Source organism: Lolium perenne, chromosome 5 (genome assembly GCF_019359855.2).
Source record: "Lolium perenne isolate Kyuss_39 chromosome 5, Kyuss_2.0, whole genome shotgun sequence".
NCBI classification, from domain to species: domain Eukaryota; kingdom Viridiplantae; phylum Streptophyta; class Magnoliopsida; order Poales; family Poaceae; genus Lolium; species Lolium perenne.
The window spans coordinates 121917399-121932769 of record NC_067248.2 but is presented as its reverse complement, the minus strand read 5'-3'; the positions used below and the strand labels follow the sequence as shown (position 1 = coordinate 121932769).

The 15371-nt window shown below is 48.2% G+C and overlaps 2 protein-coding genes across 2 annotated transcripts; both read right to left on the bottom strand.

Moving 5' to 3' along the window:
• Positions 1-1582: 1582 nt before the first annotated feature.
• On the bottom strand, positions 1583-6339 carry LOC127299767 (transcription factor E2FA). Its single transcript, XM_051329813.1, has 14 exons — positions 5997-6339; positions 4493-4682; positions 4354-4410; positions 4176-4261; positions 4013-4101; positions 3885-3939; positions 3698-3750; positions 3573-3623; positions 3409-3457; positions 3253-3318; positions 3090-3166; positions 2772-2991; positions 2250-2316; positions 1583-2133 (listed from the first exon to the last, which is right to left on the bottom strand). Exons 1-14 carry the CDS (start codon positions 6168-6170, stop codon positions 2015-2017), a joined length of 1353 nt encoding a protein of 450 aa, XP_051185773.1. The 5' UTR covers positions 6171-6339; the 3' UTR covers positions 1583-2014.
• Positions 6340-11158: 4819 nt separating this feature from the next.
• Positions 11159-14732, bottom strand: LOC127303536 (uncharacterized). The gene is made up of 5 exons (XM_051334257.1): positions 13829-14732; positions 13726-13741; positions 12389-12512; positions 12228-12284; positions 11159-11596 (listed from the first exon to the last, which is right to left on the bottom strand). The coding sequence occupies exons 1-5, from the start codon at positions 14730-14732 to the stop codon at positions 11159-11161; spliced, it is 1539 nt and encodes a 512-aa protein (XP_051190217.1).
• Between the last annotated feature and the right edge of the window lie 639 nt (positions 14733-15371).

The window sequence follows — 15371 nt, the reverse complement described above, 5'->3', positions numbered from 1 at the left end:
GCCTCTATAAGTTCGCTGAACCAGATCATAATCAACTAAGCATTTAGCGCTTGTACATAAGCTATAGGAGCACCAGTATGTACTCCAGGATGTTGAGGGGCATCGTGAATTCAATCATGTTTGACCTTATCAGTGAAACTGGTGAGCTATAATGCATGGTTATTCTTCAGGTAGAGCGCTCAACAATGCATCACTGACATGAACTTGTATAGTTTTTTTTTTTTTGTGCAGGAATGAGAATTCAAACAATTTTGTCGAAAATTGAAACAATTTTTGGGTCTTGAGGTGGTTTCTGGATGTCTTCTTTAGTTCTGGTAGATATGTATGAGTATAAAGGGAGATTGTAGTCAATTGGCCAATCAATACAGCAATTACAAAAACATGGAGAAGTTACAAAAAAATGAGCTAAAATTTAGAAGTAGCCACTGTGGTCGGCAAGCACCAAACGAAGTCCTTGGCTCCCACTAATGTTTTAAAATAGTTATAGCATTATTATTGTAGTTCAGTTGACCGTAGCGAAGCATGGGCAACGTGCTAGTAATATATGGTTGTTTGCTTCAATTGATGCAAAGATAGAGTATTTTTCCTTTTCAAAATGTATGTGATTTGGGTAAGAGAATAGTACACCTCTTTGCTCGTTGATTCCGAAAAGCTATTTTCGAAATTACTTCTTTACTCATAAAATAAGATGAATAAGATCTGACATAGGCGATTGTTTTCTTTCAGGACGGATAGTAGTCTAGTAGACGAGCCTGAGGCATCACATAAGTCGATACTCCATGCAAAGAAGAGGTCAAATAGATAAGGCCTGACTCCATGCAAAAAGCGGTAAATTAGACAAGTCCTGACGTGGAACGGACTGCTGATGTGGTGTGCCATCTACGAGTGCCCCACACAAAGATGTTCTCCAGTGACCGCGGCTCGTACAGTTGTACATTTATATTGATGGTTAGTAAGAAAAATAGTAGTCAACTGATGCCTGATGAGACAAGCAAGAAAAAGATCAGATGAAGTAGCTTCTCATTTGAAGTTGCAAGGAGCATGCCGATAATATTATATACAGAGCGATCAGGAGTTCAGGTCATGTATACATCACGAGAAATCTTCTTCAAGAAAACTACAATAAAAAACATCATAACCTATTTGCCGGTGAAGGGTATGTGTAGAAGATGAGCAGAGCAGAACTCGGCTTTCAGTAGGTAGGCTGCTTCCAGAACAAAAGCTAAAGGGAGGACATAGGCTTGGTCTTTTCGTACCGGTAGTAGGGTGTTGTAATTTCGGTATTTCACATTGCAATAATCCCGTAAATTTGCAAGTGGCAATCAACTAATAATCAAGTGAAAGGGCAACATAAACATAGGTTTGACAATCAAGTACGAGTATAAAGGAAACATAAAGGCAGGTTTGACATGTAGTAGCCTGTTGCACATAAAACATAGTCAGCTACTTGCAATTCTTACGCTCTTGTTTCCTTAATTGGATAGACAGTGATACTACCAGCTATTCGAGAAAAAGGCCAGCAGAACACTTTAGATCAACATGTCATATGCAAAGTAAGCAACCCTTCGTCAGTCCAATTCAATAAGACAGAACAAAACACACTAGATAGGTATTATCAAATGCTAACGGTTTGTGTTACAACTGCATTGGGTTCTAGTCTGTTTTCGATGCTACTTGAGATAACTTAATCACAGAGCTTGCTGCACTATACATGCTTCTACTAGTCCTAATGTTGTGAGCTACAACATGCAGCATACAAGGTACAGACCTGAAAATGATCAGGTTGTCAGTACAGGTCTAAAATGATCAGGTTATTGGCAACTGGCTCAGAGGCTTTGATCCGGAGAGCTACTAACATGGCACTAGATTGCCATTTGTATGTACATCACAGCCACCCCCTGAAATCTCTGCTGGTCAGGTCTCTGCTCTGGATTGATCGGCCCACCCATTGCAAGAAACAGAGGATTCTTCCCACATATGTGAATGGTACTTGTCACCATACTTCAGGTCGTATTCAGCTTACGCATGAGGGGAGATCAACCATGTCGGAAGGCGGTTGATCCTGCTGCCGAGGTGTGCTAACTTCCAGGAAATCCTCGGCATTGATATCGATTCCCTCCCACTCCACATCTGCTGTATTCGAGTTAAGGAGGTCTAGTTGTTTCACACCATAACATGGTACGCTATACTAAAGAATAAGTTGCATCACAAAAAGACAAGAGTGATATAGACTGTTAGAAAGAGGATACGTGCTGTCTTCCACATGTCAGTAATGCTAACCCCTGCGTCAGATAAGAGCCAGTAGTCTGCATCAGTCTGCACAAAAAATGGGTTCTTGTGTCATGAAGTGCTCATGCAAGAAAATTTACCTACATAACAGGAAAGATACATCTATAACATTCTTTAGTTTATTTGGAATTAACTTGGTAACTTCTAATATTGGTCAAGATATGCTGATATCTCCATGCGCACTTAAAATTCACAGTGCATCAGTTCTTTACAGGTTAGTCTTTCAATCATAAAGAACATGTGGTAGAATGAAACACTAAGTAGCAGGATCCAAAGAAAATGATTAGCAGGACAGAACAGGCAGAGGCTAATAGTCCATTACATGAGTGATAGTGAAGCAGAAAAAAGTTAAGTTCAGCATTGGGTGCAAACACATAGTACTATAATTAGAATAGCAAGTTCAGAAAAATAGAATAGGATTGCAGCCCAATTTACTTTTAGACGAATATGCTGCGAGCATTCATGTACGGAAGTGAACTTACATCAAGTTCAGAGGGGACGATCTTCATCATTCCTCCAATATCCTGTGAACTAGTATGAGCATCAGGAGGCATTATCAGCCTTTCCTGAATATTCAGCTCCATCTCAACATCTTTGTTAGAACCTGCAGCGAGTGGTGTCCTAGGATTCTCTAGATAATCCATGCTTACTGTTTGTGAAGGCCTTGGAGGGGTTTCCATGCCACTCATCTCCTCAAATTGACTGAAAACAGATGAACAATGATATTAGTATTCACATTAAGTTGGATCTCCACATTCTGAAGTTGGGATGCCAGAGATGTAGAAGTGACAGGCACATACCTTACTAGGTACACATCTATCGGACCCATAGTGCTTCTTAGGACAATCCTATATCTCCTTTGAGGATAATCATTTACCTGCCAGGGAAAGAAGATGCCTTCATTAACAAAAAAAAGTACATCCATCTAAAGCTCAAAAGGTAACAAATATTGTTACTACCCACCTCATCAGGATCAGGGACTTCAAGAGTTGTTCCATGAGGTGCTTTAATTGCAATTAGTGTTTGATTCTGCAAATTGTAGCACAAAACTTGTAATTAATTAGATGCATAAAGATAGCCCTGGTCATTTAGCAATTATCGCTAGAGTTCAAAAGATACCTGAAAGCATGGCAAAGACTTGATATCATCTTCCGTAACATAAAGCCACCTGTAGGAAGCGAGGTGCAAGTATACATTTTAGACTTGCATTTTTGTACTAGACATCTTAAGCAACTATATGATGAACATAAATACCCTCTTAAGGGGGAAAGGGAGCCATTTACTTTTGGTTATTTTCATCTTCCGTGAGCTCTCTTAACTTGTCTCGCATTTCACTGTGGGAAATATTGGAGTGGCATGCTTAGTGAATGAATAACAACAGCAGGAACTTAAGTAACTGGTCACCAACCTTATTTGTTCGTCTAAGCTGTGCTCCTGCAGTGTGAGGGCTTCAATATCTCCCTGCATATGAAAAAGATATAAATAATCGTTATTTTTCACAGCAGAGAAACTATTACCTGAGAATCTCCATTCAACAATTTATGTTGCATGAGAAGCAATATTTGTCAGAACTAAACACAGCAAAGGTATGATACCTGTAAAATAGACATATCATCGCTAACTTCTCCTGGTCGAGAGTCGTCAATTCCTCTGCAAAAGGGCATAAATGTAAGTGATGACCATGAAATACAAATAATAGATATGGGCACAGAGGATGAATTACTTCCAACGGATATTGTTCTTAAGCTTCTTTTCTATCAGTCCTATTCCTTCGAGGACATTAGTAATGTCATATATACGTCTTTTCTGTACCTGCACAAAAGCAGCACGTATATGTGATTAACAAAAGAAAGGAGTTCTTGAAACAAGAGAAAGCAAATACCAACCTCTAGTGTTTCTGCCGCATTATTCAAATCAACCATGCCACCGGGTGCACCCTTTAGCAAGTTCAGGAACTTTTTTGTCAATAGCCCTAAATGAACAACATAAATAAATGATAATCAGTTAACAAGCTAGCGATAATCAGTCCAAGAAAACAAGTCAAAAGATGAGTGCTCTTCAAACCTAGGGAGCTATCATAGCGGCAGCCACCAACAGGAGTAGCTGGATTGCCCGGAGAACCTGGAAAATAGTATGCAGTTGGCATGAACAACTTGGTCCAAGATAAAGATTATTAATGGCTGACTGAATGTGCACCGCTTACCTACAAACAAAGGGGTCTGAGGACAAGATTTCTGGCCTTTTGCAGGCTTAGGCTTGACGGCCATTTTGGAACCTTTTCCTGAAGGTGGTGTAGGAATTGGACTGCTTGCCGCGTTAGCATATCCAGGGCTCATCATCCAATCATTTGATTCAGCAACCCCATTGTCTTCTCTGTTATGCTTCCGCTTTAACTACAAAGAAAGATCAATCTTAGATTTGTGAAGCTATCATCACGATATCTCATTACACTTCTGAACGGTATACGAAGTTGAATATCGCTGAATGAAAATTGTCCAAAGCTACTTTAACATGTAGTGTTTTTTATGAACATCAATATGAGGTCAGATGTAGAATTATTCTCTCATAGAATGCACAGAAAGTCTTACAGCTAAAGCATCATAGAATTCAAGAGAACCAGCTAGGGGGGAGGGCCATAAAAATTAGGCTTCAGAAATAAAATAAAAAATAGATGTGTAAATGCTACTTATGGATCATAGCACAGTTATTGGAATACGGATTGATAGTTTTATACATGTTAATCGATGGATTAAACATACTCTCGGTAAATAGTCAAGTCATAACAACTGTCATGAAACAGTAATGCATTTGTCAGGAAACTAACTGTTTATATCGAGTTCCTATTATGTTTGTAGCTCTTTCAGTAAATTGAAATATTCTCCCCGTTTTCAGTGGAATTTGGCGAAAGATTTGAACTCACAACATAGTTTTGCACCTCAGTTTCAAGCAAGCACAACGTGCCACACAATGCACAAGCATGAGCGACTAGTGGTCACAAGGAGCAAACTCAAGTGAATTGTCATTTGTGCACAACTTACATGAGATCTTAACCTACATACCTACAACGCGTAAACCATATGCAGTCACCCTACATCAATTTCTTCAGCCCTTAACTCATTTTGCTTGTCTCGTGATACACGAAACATCAAGTATTAGCCACGTTAGGAAGCAATGTTGTTATCAGAAGAACCCCCACAACACTATAAAGTTCAAGCATTTTTTTTGTTGTTGAGCATTCACCATGCCGTAAAGAATCAACAAGGATTATCAGCCCAAGAATGACCAAACGCTCCATCATAGCCTAGTTTGTGTGGTGTCAAGTATCGAAGAAAGTAGTGCGCCCATCAGCAAGCTGATTCCTGACCTATTATGTACCCATAATTAGAAATCAAGTCAAGCAAATAAAAGAGACGCCGTCCTTCCCATCAAACGTACCAATTTCCACATAAATTAGTTCATTCGGATTCCATCCCGTACACTCTTTTAGAAATATCAGATTTTTTTATAAATAGCAGATTTGGCGGTAAAATAAACATCCCCATGGACCCCAAATCTACATCGACACGCTTCGGCATTGGCACCCCCCTGGAGCTACTGCAGCGGCGCAGATGAGCACACCTAGCTCCTGTCGTCCTAAGCATCCAGCTGAAGAACCGAAACAGTGAATTATCAAGAAAAAGCTCCTCCACAAGCCCACCCCAACTCACTGGCGTCCTGAGGACGACGGCCTCCGTCATCTCGGCGCCGCCGGCGCCGGCGCTGGCGCCGTCGGCCGGGCCGAAGTGGTGGTACTCGCCCTGCAGCGACGCGAACGGCTGGTAACGCTGCAGCAGCACGCGGGCCGCGCCCTCGGCGCTGGTCCCGCCGGCGGCCGCCGCCATGGAGATCCGACGCGGGGAGGCGCCGGATGGATCGGCGGGGCGTGGGGGCGGTTTAGGGTTTGGATCTGAGGATTTGGCGGCAGAGTGGGAGAAAACGAGGGAAGGAGGGGCAGCAAAGGAGGGAAATTGTGGTTTTGGTAGTGGAGGATCAAAGTTATGGTCCGATGAAAGAGGAGGCCACCGTTTTGGAGGACGTGCAGGAAAAACTGTAAAAATTTCTTCTTTGCTTCTTTTTTTTACCTCTGAACTTTTTCGTAACACATCTAGTTTTACTGAGTTTCGCAGCTTCAGTTGTTGATCTAAAATGACTCGGAAGTCAGAATCCTCCCTGGATTTATGAATGGCATTTTGATGCCAAGTTATCAAAATTGACCGGGAAATTTTGTGCCGGCTGCTTCAAAAAACTTGAGATAGTCGAGCGGTTCAGTTTATGAACTTTTTTTTTGCGAATAGTTTATGAACTTTGTAAATTTCGGATAGAGGAGGTGTATAAAATGGCTCTCTGGATGTAGATGTATCTACACACTAAGATGTGTATCTAAACAATTTACAACCGCTTATTTTAAAATAAAGTATACTTAAAATTCAAATTTCTTATAGTGAATTTGTCTAGATTCGAATGTACCTACCAACTTAAATACATAAATTGGATGGAAAGAAATTGTTTACAATTTTGTTTAGTACTACATCAGAGCCAAAAATATAAGACGTTGAATTGAATGGACACTTTAGCTCACTAAAACCTCCTATGCTTTTTAACAGAGGAAGTAAAATCTTGTGTGCCAGGAAGATCTCAAACTTTACCGGTAAATGAACATGGTTATTCGCGGGAGATAAAAGTGAAGCGTGACAAAACAAAGGTTCAGCAGTGTGGGGCCCGCGTTCCGTGGAGAGGTGCGCGCGCTTTTATTTTCCCGCCACGGCGCTTGTGGCCTCTCCCTGACACGTGGGTCAACAGCTAGCTTGAGCGCGCCGGCTCCTGGTTTTTGGCGCGGAGCCTCCTCATTGGTTCACGCCAGCGCACGACTCGGACAAATTCGCTCGACACGCTTACATCATCTCCACCGCGAGCTCCCATTGCGATTTTTCGCGAGCCGGAAAATTTTGGATGTGAGAGCCACATGTCAGCCACACATTTTAAAGTTGTACATCTTCTCCACCAAAATCCAATCCCTCTCACGCTCATTTCTCCCACCCGCCACTCCATCTTCCATCCATCCTCCAACCCGAAAACCCCTCGCCGCCGCCATGCCACCGAAGAGAGAGGCTCCGGCGAAGCCGCCTACGAAGGTGTCGCCGAAGCCGCACACCGTGACGCCGAAGGAGAGGCCGGCGACCATGTCGTAGGAGGAGTGGGAGGAGGAGAAACGCCGCTGCTCCTTCGTGACGGCTGATCGCAGAAGGCACCGCGTCGCCGCTCTCGAGGCAGCGAAATCGGCGTCCGCTGCGGAAGCTTGCCTCATCTTGGGCAGCGGCTTCAGCAACTTCTCGAGCTCACCGTCGTCGTCGGGGTACTACGCGGGATACTACGCGGACGGGCCGTCGATCTAGTAGATGCGGCTGTCGCATATGGACGGCCGCGCCCGCTACTCTCCCGAGTACGCGGACAACGCCATGACCTTCGACCCCAACGCGTCATTCTCACCGGATTCAACGACAAGGGGCAGCGGCGCCTATCGCTTCCCCATCGACCTGAACTCGTCGCCTGACATGTGCCGCACCGACGGCCACGTGACAGATGGACCCATTGGCGCGGGCGTGGAACGATATGTACCCGGAGCGCATCGGCCAAGAGGTGTTGGCAGTGCGAGCTGCGTTGGCGTCTCCCCCAACACCCTCCACGTTCATGTCTCCGTCGGCACCGTCAACGTTCATGCCTCCCCAGCGACCGTGGATCATGTTGCCGCCGGGGCTCGCCGACGATGAGGAAGTCGTCGAGGTTGCGCCGCCCCTGACCCCGTTCATCTGATCAATTGGCTTGGAAGCCGAAGTTCCTTTTTGCAGCCGGAGACGGCGATTCGGTGGCTGTATGTTGGCCCAAAGTTTATATTCGAAAACCTATTCGAATTTGGTGGCCGTGTGTTGGCTCAAACTTTAAATTCATAAACTTACTCGTATTTCTATGCTTTTGTTTGAGTTTTCAATTCAAATCATCTATTGGGTCTGTCGTATGAGGCGCACCGGTGTGAGATCAGCTCCCCCAAATGGAGGATGTTGTGCCGGCGCACCCCATACGATAGTGTCGGGGCCCCTGCCGGCGACTATATGGGGGGCGCCGATGGAGATGCTCCGCGTCCCTCAAACGGCGTCGGATCGAGCGTTTTGGGGAGGTGTTTTGTTGGTGTCACGTTTGCGGGACGTCGCTCCCCAGCCGCGTCCCCCAAACGCCGCCCCCAAACAGAAATTCAAATCGTTTGCATTCAAAATAGATCGTTCCTGCCGAAGTCGTTGCGATCAGAGTAGCCGCGATCAAAGTACTGGGTGCACGATCATATTACAGACCAACGTAAAAATTAGAAGAAGGGGTTGGGCGACATCGACGGCGCATCCTGATTCGACGTAGGCCCGTCGATCACGACAACCTCGTTGTGATCTGCCCGGTGTGCATGCTCTGTCGCCGGTGCCGAGGCAAAGGCTGCCGCCGAGGCAGAGGCCAACGCATGAGCATATGCTATCGCAGACGCGTCTGCTGGGGCCGACTCTTGCTCCGGAGTTGGGGTTGCTGCCGCTGCCTTGGCCGCCGCTATTTTGGCTTTGATGTCGCCGAGGATCTGGCCTTTGAAGAAGTTGTGCGACGCCCACGTCCGGGGAGACATTCCTTCTATCGATGTTGTCAGCAGGGACATGTCCTCCTTGCGTTTCTTGAGCTCCATCTTCTCCTCTTGCCTCTTGCGCAGCGCCGCCCATCTTTCGTCAGTATTTTTGTCGCGGGAGAGCAAGGTCGAGGAGACCTCGGTGAGGCACTGTGTGATCGATGCCTGCGTCTTCTCGGTCGCCGCTGCGTCGGCTAAGGCGGCCTAGGCAGCCTTGTTGCCGATAGGGCTCCCTGCCGATGTTGCCAACGGCGCATCCACATCAATTGTGTCTTTCCCCTTCGACAACGACTGGCGTGTCAACCACTATTTCTCGTTCGTTTTGAGCTTGCTATAGCAATGCATCAATGATAAGGGGGTGCCCGATCTTCTCAATAAGCGACGGGGTGCTGATGAACACGCGATGAACACAACGGATGAACACGAGGATAAGTGGATGATAACTTGTATGACGTCGACAAAGTCTCTCAATTGGTCCATGCCGCCAATGCAACAGCTCTCAACCCTGCAAGATATTCGCAACTCCACACACTTGTGCACGTAGCCGCCGACCATGAAGCGGTAAATTGCAATCTTCTAATCCCCAATGGAACAACAGATCACACAAACTTTCAGTAGCACAAACACCGGATCGAAACGAATTTGTGCGGGTAAAACTCCAGATCGATGCGAAATGGAGAGTATGATTCAATAGAGTTACAAAAGCAATCAACTATGAACTAGGGTTTACCTTAAACGTGATCTAAAACTATTATGGGGGCGTCCTGGGCACTTATATAGGGGTTCAGGACGACCTCAGGTCAAAAAGATACATAGAAAACCGACCCAGGTCGGGATCTGGTTGAGACAGACTCGGACTCGGCCGGCTCAGGAGCCGGTCGACCGGACCTGGGACCGGGTCAGGCCGGTTCAAACCGGGCCTGGCGCCGGGTGGTGACCGGACGTAGGGCGTGACTTGCAGTAACCCGCCCGGCTGGCACGAGCGCGGATTCCGGTTGGCATCGGGCGGTCCCCGACGTGGCGTCCGGTTGGATCGGGCTGCTGACCGGGCGCGCTGGCATGGCGACCGGTCTGACCGGGACCTGAGCCGGCATGGAATTCGTTTCCTTCCCTTGCGCATGCCTCCCTCTCCTCCCTGGCACTTCCATGGAATGCCTTCATGTCCAGCTTCATATCCATCTCCATGTCCAACTTCACGTCCAGCTGCTTCTCCTCTCCTCGTGTGATGCTTGCTCCCTCTTCATACCTGATCATACATAAGTAATAGGACTTAGGCAGTATAAAGTTCTCATCGATAAAAGTATCACTTGGGAACAAGTTCACATGTTGTTTGAGTAGCTTCGCACGAGCCCTTGTCATAGGTTCAATCCTAACTTCATTGGACTTGAACTTCACAGCAACTTCATCTTCATCTTGCAATAACGGAGGTAGTAGTGTAGTAGGGATGTCCTCATCAATCAATGCGAAAGACTTATGCCCTTCCGAGTTCTTCCGGTACAACTCCATGGCCTTGTCGAACTAACCAAAGGAAGTGCAATCAGATCGTTGAACAAAAAGTATGTGCTAAATATTATCGTAGAAAGAGGCGTACCATGCCGCCGACGTCACTGCCGATGTTGCCTCTGGTCTCGGTCTCGTTATGGTACCCATGGAACGTGTTCACCGATGCCTGGATGATGGCCCATCGCGTCTACATTCCCTTTTGGCTCCTCTTCATTGTCACTTTGCGGTAATTGACGTTGATTAGCTTGCGCTCATCAAACTTCGCCTTGATCCTCGCCCAATACTCCTCGTACTTTTGGTTGGCGTCGATGATGGAGTCATGGCTCATCGTCGACCATGATTCGCACAGACATTGATCCTCCAGAACCGTCCACTTGGGGCCTCGTGTGCCCGAGGCCTTCTTCTTCTTCTTCTTCCTCACGCCGGCCACGTCAACCTCCACGAGACCATCTGCATCCTCCACGGCACCCGCGTCGTCATCCTCCTCTTCGTCGTTGGCGTCCTCTTCGTCCACCCCTCCTCGCCCTCCTCCTCCTCTTCCTCCTCCTCCTCCTCCTCCTCTTCATCATCCACCTCCTCACCACCGGCGCTCGCGAATTCGAGCGGGCACCTACGACCAGTGAACGGGGCGCCGTCCGCACCGGGGCCTGGCTCGCACTGGGGCGCTTACTCTTACGTCGGGGAGTGGAACACGACGTTGGGGTTGAAGCCACCATGCGGAAACTTATCCTCGTACGACGGCGACGAGTTTGGCGTCACGCACTCGAGAGTGGCGGAGGGGCCGCCGTTGTAGAATCCGGATGTCAACAGATACATCACTCCCGGAATGTACACCGGCGCCGACGTACTCCATGGGCTTATGTTGTTGGTCGCGATACACGTGGCCAGCGCGTGCTTCTGCACGCGCCCCGCCACCGTCTTCTTCTCCAGCTGCGCAGCCTTCCATCGCCTCCGCTCCCCCGTCGATAGCTTGCGGCGTAGGCAACCGAGCTGCCATTGATCGTCGGTCCACCCTTCCGACTTCTTCTTCGGAGACGGCGCCTTCCGCGACTTCACGAAGGGCACATTCGCCCCTTTCGTCTCATTTCCCGGTGGCTTGGTGGACGCTTTCTTGGCCAGTTTGTGGGGCCTATCAGCGGCGTCATGGATGGGGAGAGGGTAGCGGCGGCGGGAGATACAGAGTAGCGACGATGGGAGGGAGAAATGAATCGGCGGGATAGGAGGTGAAATGTGTTGGGAGGGCACAAATGTGCGGCGGGAGAGGTGCGATGTGGCGGGAGAGGGGGACGAATTTTTCCTGTGCCGCTGACGGGTCGGGCCCGCCACTCCCCGCCTCGCATTTCGTTGTGTCTGGCACGCCCGGAGCGTCCCCTGTGTAGAGGGGATGGGCTCGGGGCGTCGGACACCGTATTTGGCCGCGCTAGACGGAATGAGGCTTTGGGGCGCGTGGATGGGAACAATTTTTTTATCCGGCGGGCCCCAAATCCCTTTTGGGGGCGCTTTGGGGGACGCGGCTGGAGTTGCTCTTAAATTTCGGTTCGCGCAGGCGCACCTTAAGAAGTGTCGAACAGATTTTCAATAAAAATACCGGCAACCCTGTGCCGACCCCTACGGAGAGGGCGTCGATCGGGCGCGCCGACAACCCCGCGCTGACCTCTACGAATCGGGCGCCACGACGGATTCCGCACATGGGCTCCGCCTATCATCCGCACTACCCCAAACCCTACAAGTTTCCCCAAACCTTGATGGCGAACATGGCGAGCGTGGATCCATTAGCGAGGGCGTGGCACGAGATGTACTGCAAGCGCATCAGCAAGGGGGTGATGGCGGCGCAAGATGCGGCAGCGCCATGGCAGCATTGACACCATCGAGCCACATGCCTGAGTCGGCGTACATGCTGACATCGGCATCGACGATCATGGCTGCGCCGGCTCCCATGCCTCCACCGACGTCCACTGACGAGGTGCCATAGGTGATCTCCGACGAGGAGGACGTCGTCGAGGTGCAGCCGCCATTGACGCCCTTCCTGTGATCATTTGGCCTTGAAGCCCAAAATGTTTTTGGGCAGCCGGACTAGGATGACTAACGGCGATTTAGTGGCCGAATGTTGGAATAGACTTGTATTCGAAAACCTTAAATTATAATTTCTATCCATGTATGTGAGTTTTATTTATTTTTTGTTCAAAAATTTCTATTGGGGCTGCTGGTGTGGGGAACGCTTCCCCAAATGGTAGAAGGCGTGCCGGCATCCCCCATACGCGAGTGTCGGTGTAGCTACCGGCACCTATTTCGGGACCGCCGATGGAGATGTTCTTAGAGCAAGTACAATAAATCCTAATCAACTGGCTATAAGAATTAAAATGATATATTATTGCTTAATTGGAGGAGAGAAGAGGAGTGGTCTCTAATGCAGGAGTCAGCTCTAGCATGTGATCCTAATCATTTTGTGAGAGTGAAAGGTGGACCATGCATTGATAAAGTAGGACAATTTTATAGCTCACTATTATATATGTTGGATCTAGGTTGACTATAGATGACATGGCCCTTGGCTTATAGCCAATAGTCGGCTCTACTATTGAACTTGCTCTTAGAGAAACTCTAGCAGACCCTCATCCTGCCATACCGCAAAACGCGGATGGAGTTAACCGCATTGGCTTTTTTCGCCGAGAAATCTTCCGCGACAGAACATACCTCGCATAATTGTACCGCATATATATTCTGCGGTACAGTTACCGATCACAATTAAGCCGTGTTCATCCAAGATATGCGAAATTAAGTTACAAATAGTTCGAAATAATAGTAATATTGACATTAAGACCATAGTCACAAATAGGTAGTGTTGTGGGTATACTATTAAGTGAAAACAACATCCTTAAGTATGTTGTGGACCAAACTAAAGAGATGCGGAAATAACATTTAGAACATGTTCTGTAAATTTCAAATTCACGGAAACCGAATATCTGTGTAGTACTTGTTTTAGATATTGCCATGAACTGCAACAGGTCGCCAAAGAATAAGAATACTGATGCTACCTACTTAAGAGATACTACATTACGTCCCACGCAAGATTTAAGTAACATATACATAGAGTTTTATGAACATACAGTACTTGTGCGAGTAAACATTGGAATGTACCATTGTAATCACCTTATCGGAGATGATTTCGCAAATAATTAATGGTAGCAGCATGCTGACAATAGTTTATCTATCACGAGTTTCATCCATTTGCATGTTTTCACATTCCAACAAACAATTCTGTCCAAGGTTCCAAAAACAAGGTAATGCGCCAGCACAACAGAAAGCAAGGAGATTTAGTAGCGGTTAAAGCAAGAAGGTGATTACCTGTTGTAGGGATCCGGCTTGCTCCAAGCCATGGTGGAAGCACACATGGTACCAGAGAAAAGTAGTCGTCTTGAAGCGGAGAGGCCCCAATCACCTTCCCATTGTGCATGTCCACGACGACGACGTGCTCGGCGACCTTGAGATGGACGGCGCCGGCGTTGAGCGGGTCGAGGACGGCGATCTGTGGCGCCGGCGAGTTGTGCTGCAGCTGGTAGCCTCCATCCGCCAAGACCTGCCTGAGCTCCACCTGCTGCTCCAGCTTCCAGGCGCTGGCCTCGTCATCGAGCGCGAACGAGCTGAGCAGAAATGGGCCGCCCGGAGTGATCTCATCATACCGCAGCCTCCCCTGACTGACCCCAACGCGGTGGTACTTGGCCACCTCCAGCATGAACTTGACATTTTCCTCGGCCTTGCTGAAATCTCCACTCTCCGCATGCGCGCGTGCAGGCAGCACGCTTCCGCTGGGCAGCTGGATGCCGCAGATCTCCGGCGGGTCGCCGAACGGGTCGACGGAGACGACGCCCAAGGTCAAGTCGACCCACCACAGGCGGCCGCCGAAGGCAACCGTCTCCTGGTTCACCTGCATCCTGCGCGGGAGAAGCGACCGGCTTGGTACGCTGTTCAACACCGTCTTCCACTCCCCTTCATCCGAGAGAAAGCGCTCGAGAGCGCGGCCATCGAAGACGAGCTCGGCCACGGCGAACCTGCCAGGCGGGCCGTGCCCGCGCCCGCCATCGGCCTGGGTGAGGAGGCCCATGTGGTTCTGCAGAAGGATACTCCTCGAGCCAGCGATGTCCGGCAGGCGGAGCATCTGGCCGCTGACAGGGTTGCAGACGAAGCGGTGGATTTCCATGTCCTCCGATAGATCCCAGGAGGTGCACGGTGCCTCCGCCTGGCCATCCATCGTCTTCGATGGCCGCGCCTTCGAGCGCTTTATCTCGGATGAAGGGGAGTGGAAGACGGTGTTCTTTGTCACGTCGTTTCGATGATGCTGCGCTACAAATTAATAAAGCCCGCCCGCCTCCGTGTAATTACTCGCGCGCCGCGCCCAACCAGGAACACACAACATTTAAATCGCGAGCTCGCTGTTTCGACTGCTCCATACGCACTCATTCATTTCTCTCTCGCTTCGATCGCATCACCACGCCTGAATGGTGCACGCGCGCGCAAATGCAATTAATCAACTCACACCTTTTTTTCCCCACTTTCACCAATTCGCCTACACATTTACCTGATCCTGCCAGCGTCAACACGAATATGGATCATTCATTTTTCGCGTCACCACGAATTCCATACTCAAGTACTAGTACATGCGTCTTCCGTACGCGGTAATCAACCCCCCTTTTTTTTCGCTCTCTTTCTCACAAGTACTTGAGGGTTCAACATACCGTCAAAGAAATGTCATTCCCCCCAGGTTAACAAAACAGATTGATCAGGTCAATTTACGAAATTAATATACACCATTACTATGCATGCATGGATTCGGCGGCAAAGGTGCATGCGCATGCATGCACGTGACTACTAAACCACCCATCACCTTGCA

What these genes read in the sequence shown, in the direction of transcription:
- LOC127303536 (XM_051334257.1), bottom strand. Translation starts at nt 14,732, where the DNA reads ATGGATGGCCAGGCGGAGGCACCGTGCACCTCCTGGGATCTATCGGAG. An exon ending in CCATGATCGTCGATGCCGAT is followed by an intron (nt 12,285 to 12,388) that starts GTCAGCATGTAC and finishes ATGCGCTTGCAG; the next exon opens with TACATCTCGTGCCACGCCCT. An exon ending in TCGCCATGTTCGCCATCAAG is followed by an intron (nt 11,597 to 12,227) that starts GTTTGGGGAAAC and finishes AAACTGGCCAAG; the next exon opens with AAAGCGTCCACCAAGCCACC.
- LOC127299767 (XM_051329813.1), bottom strand. Translation starts at nt 6,170, where the DNA reads ATGGCGGCGGCCGCCGGCGGGACCAGCGCCGAGGGCGCGGCCCGCGTG. An exon ending in ATGATATGTCTATTTTACAG is followed by an intron (nt 3,751 to 3,884) that starts GTATCATACCTT and finishes TTTCATATGCAG; the next exon opens with GGAGATATTGAAGCCCTCAC. An exon ending in AGCTTAGACGAACAAATAAG is followed by an intron (nt 3,624 to 3,697) that starts GTTGGTGACCAG and finishes TATTTCCCACAG; the next exon opens with TGAAATGCGAGACAAGTTAA.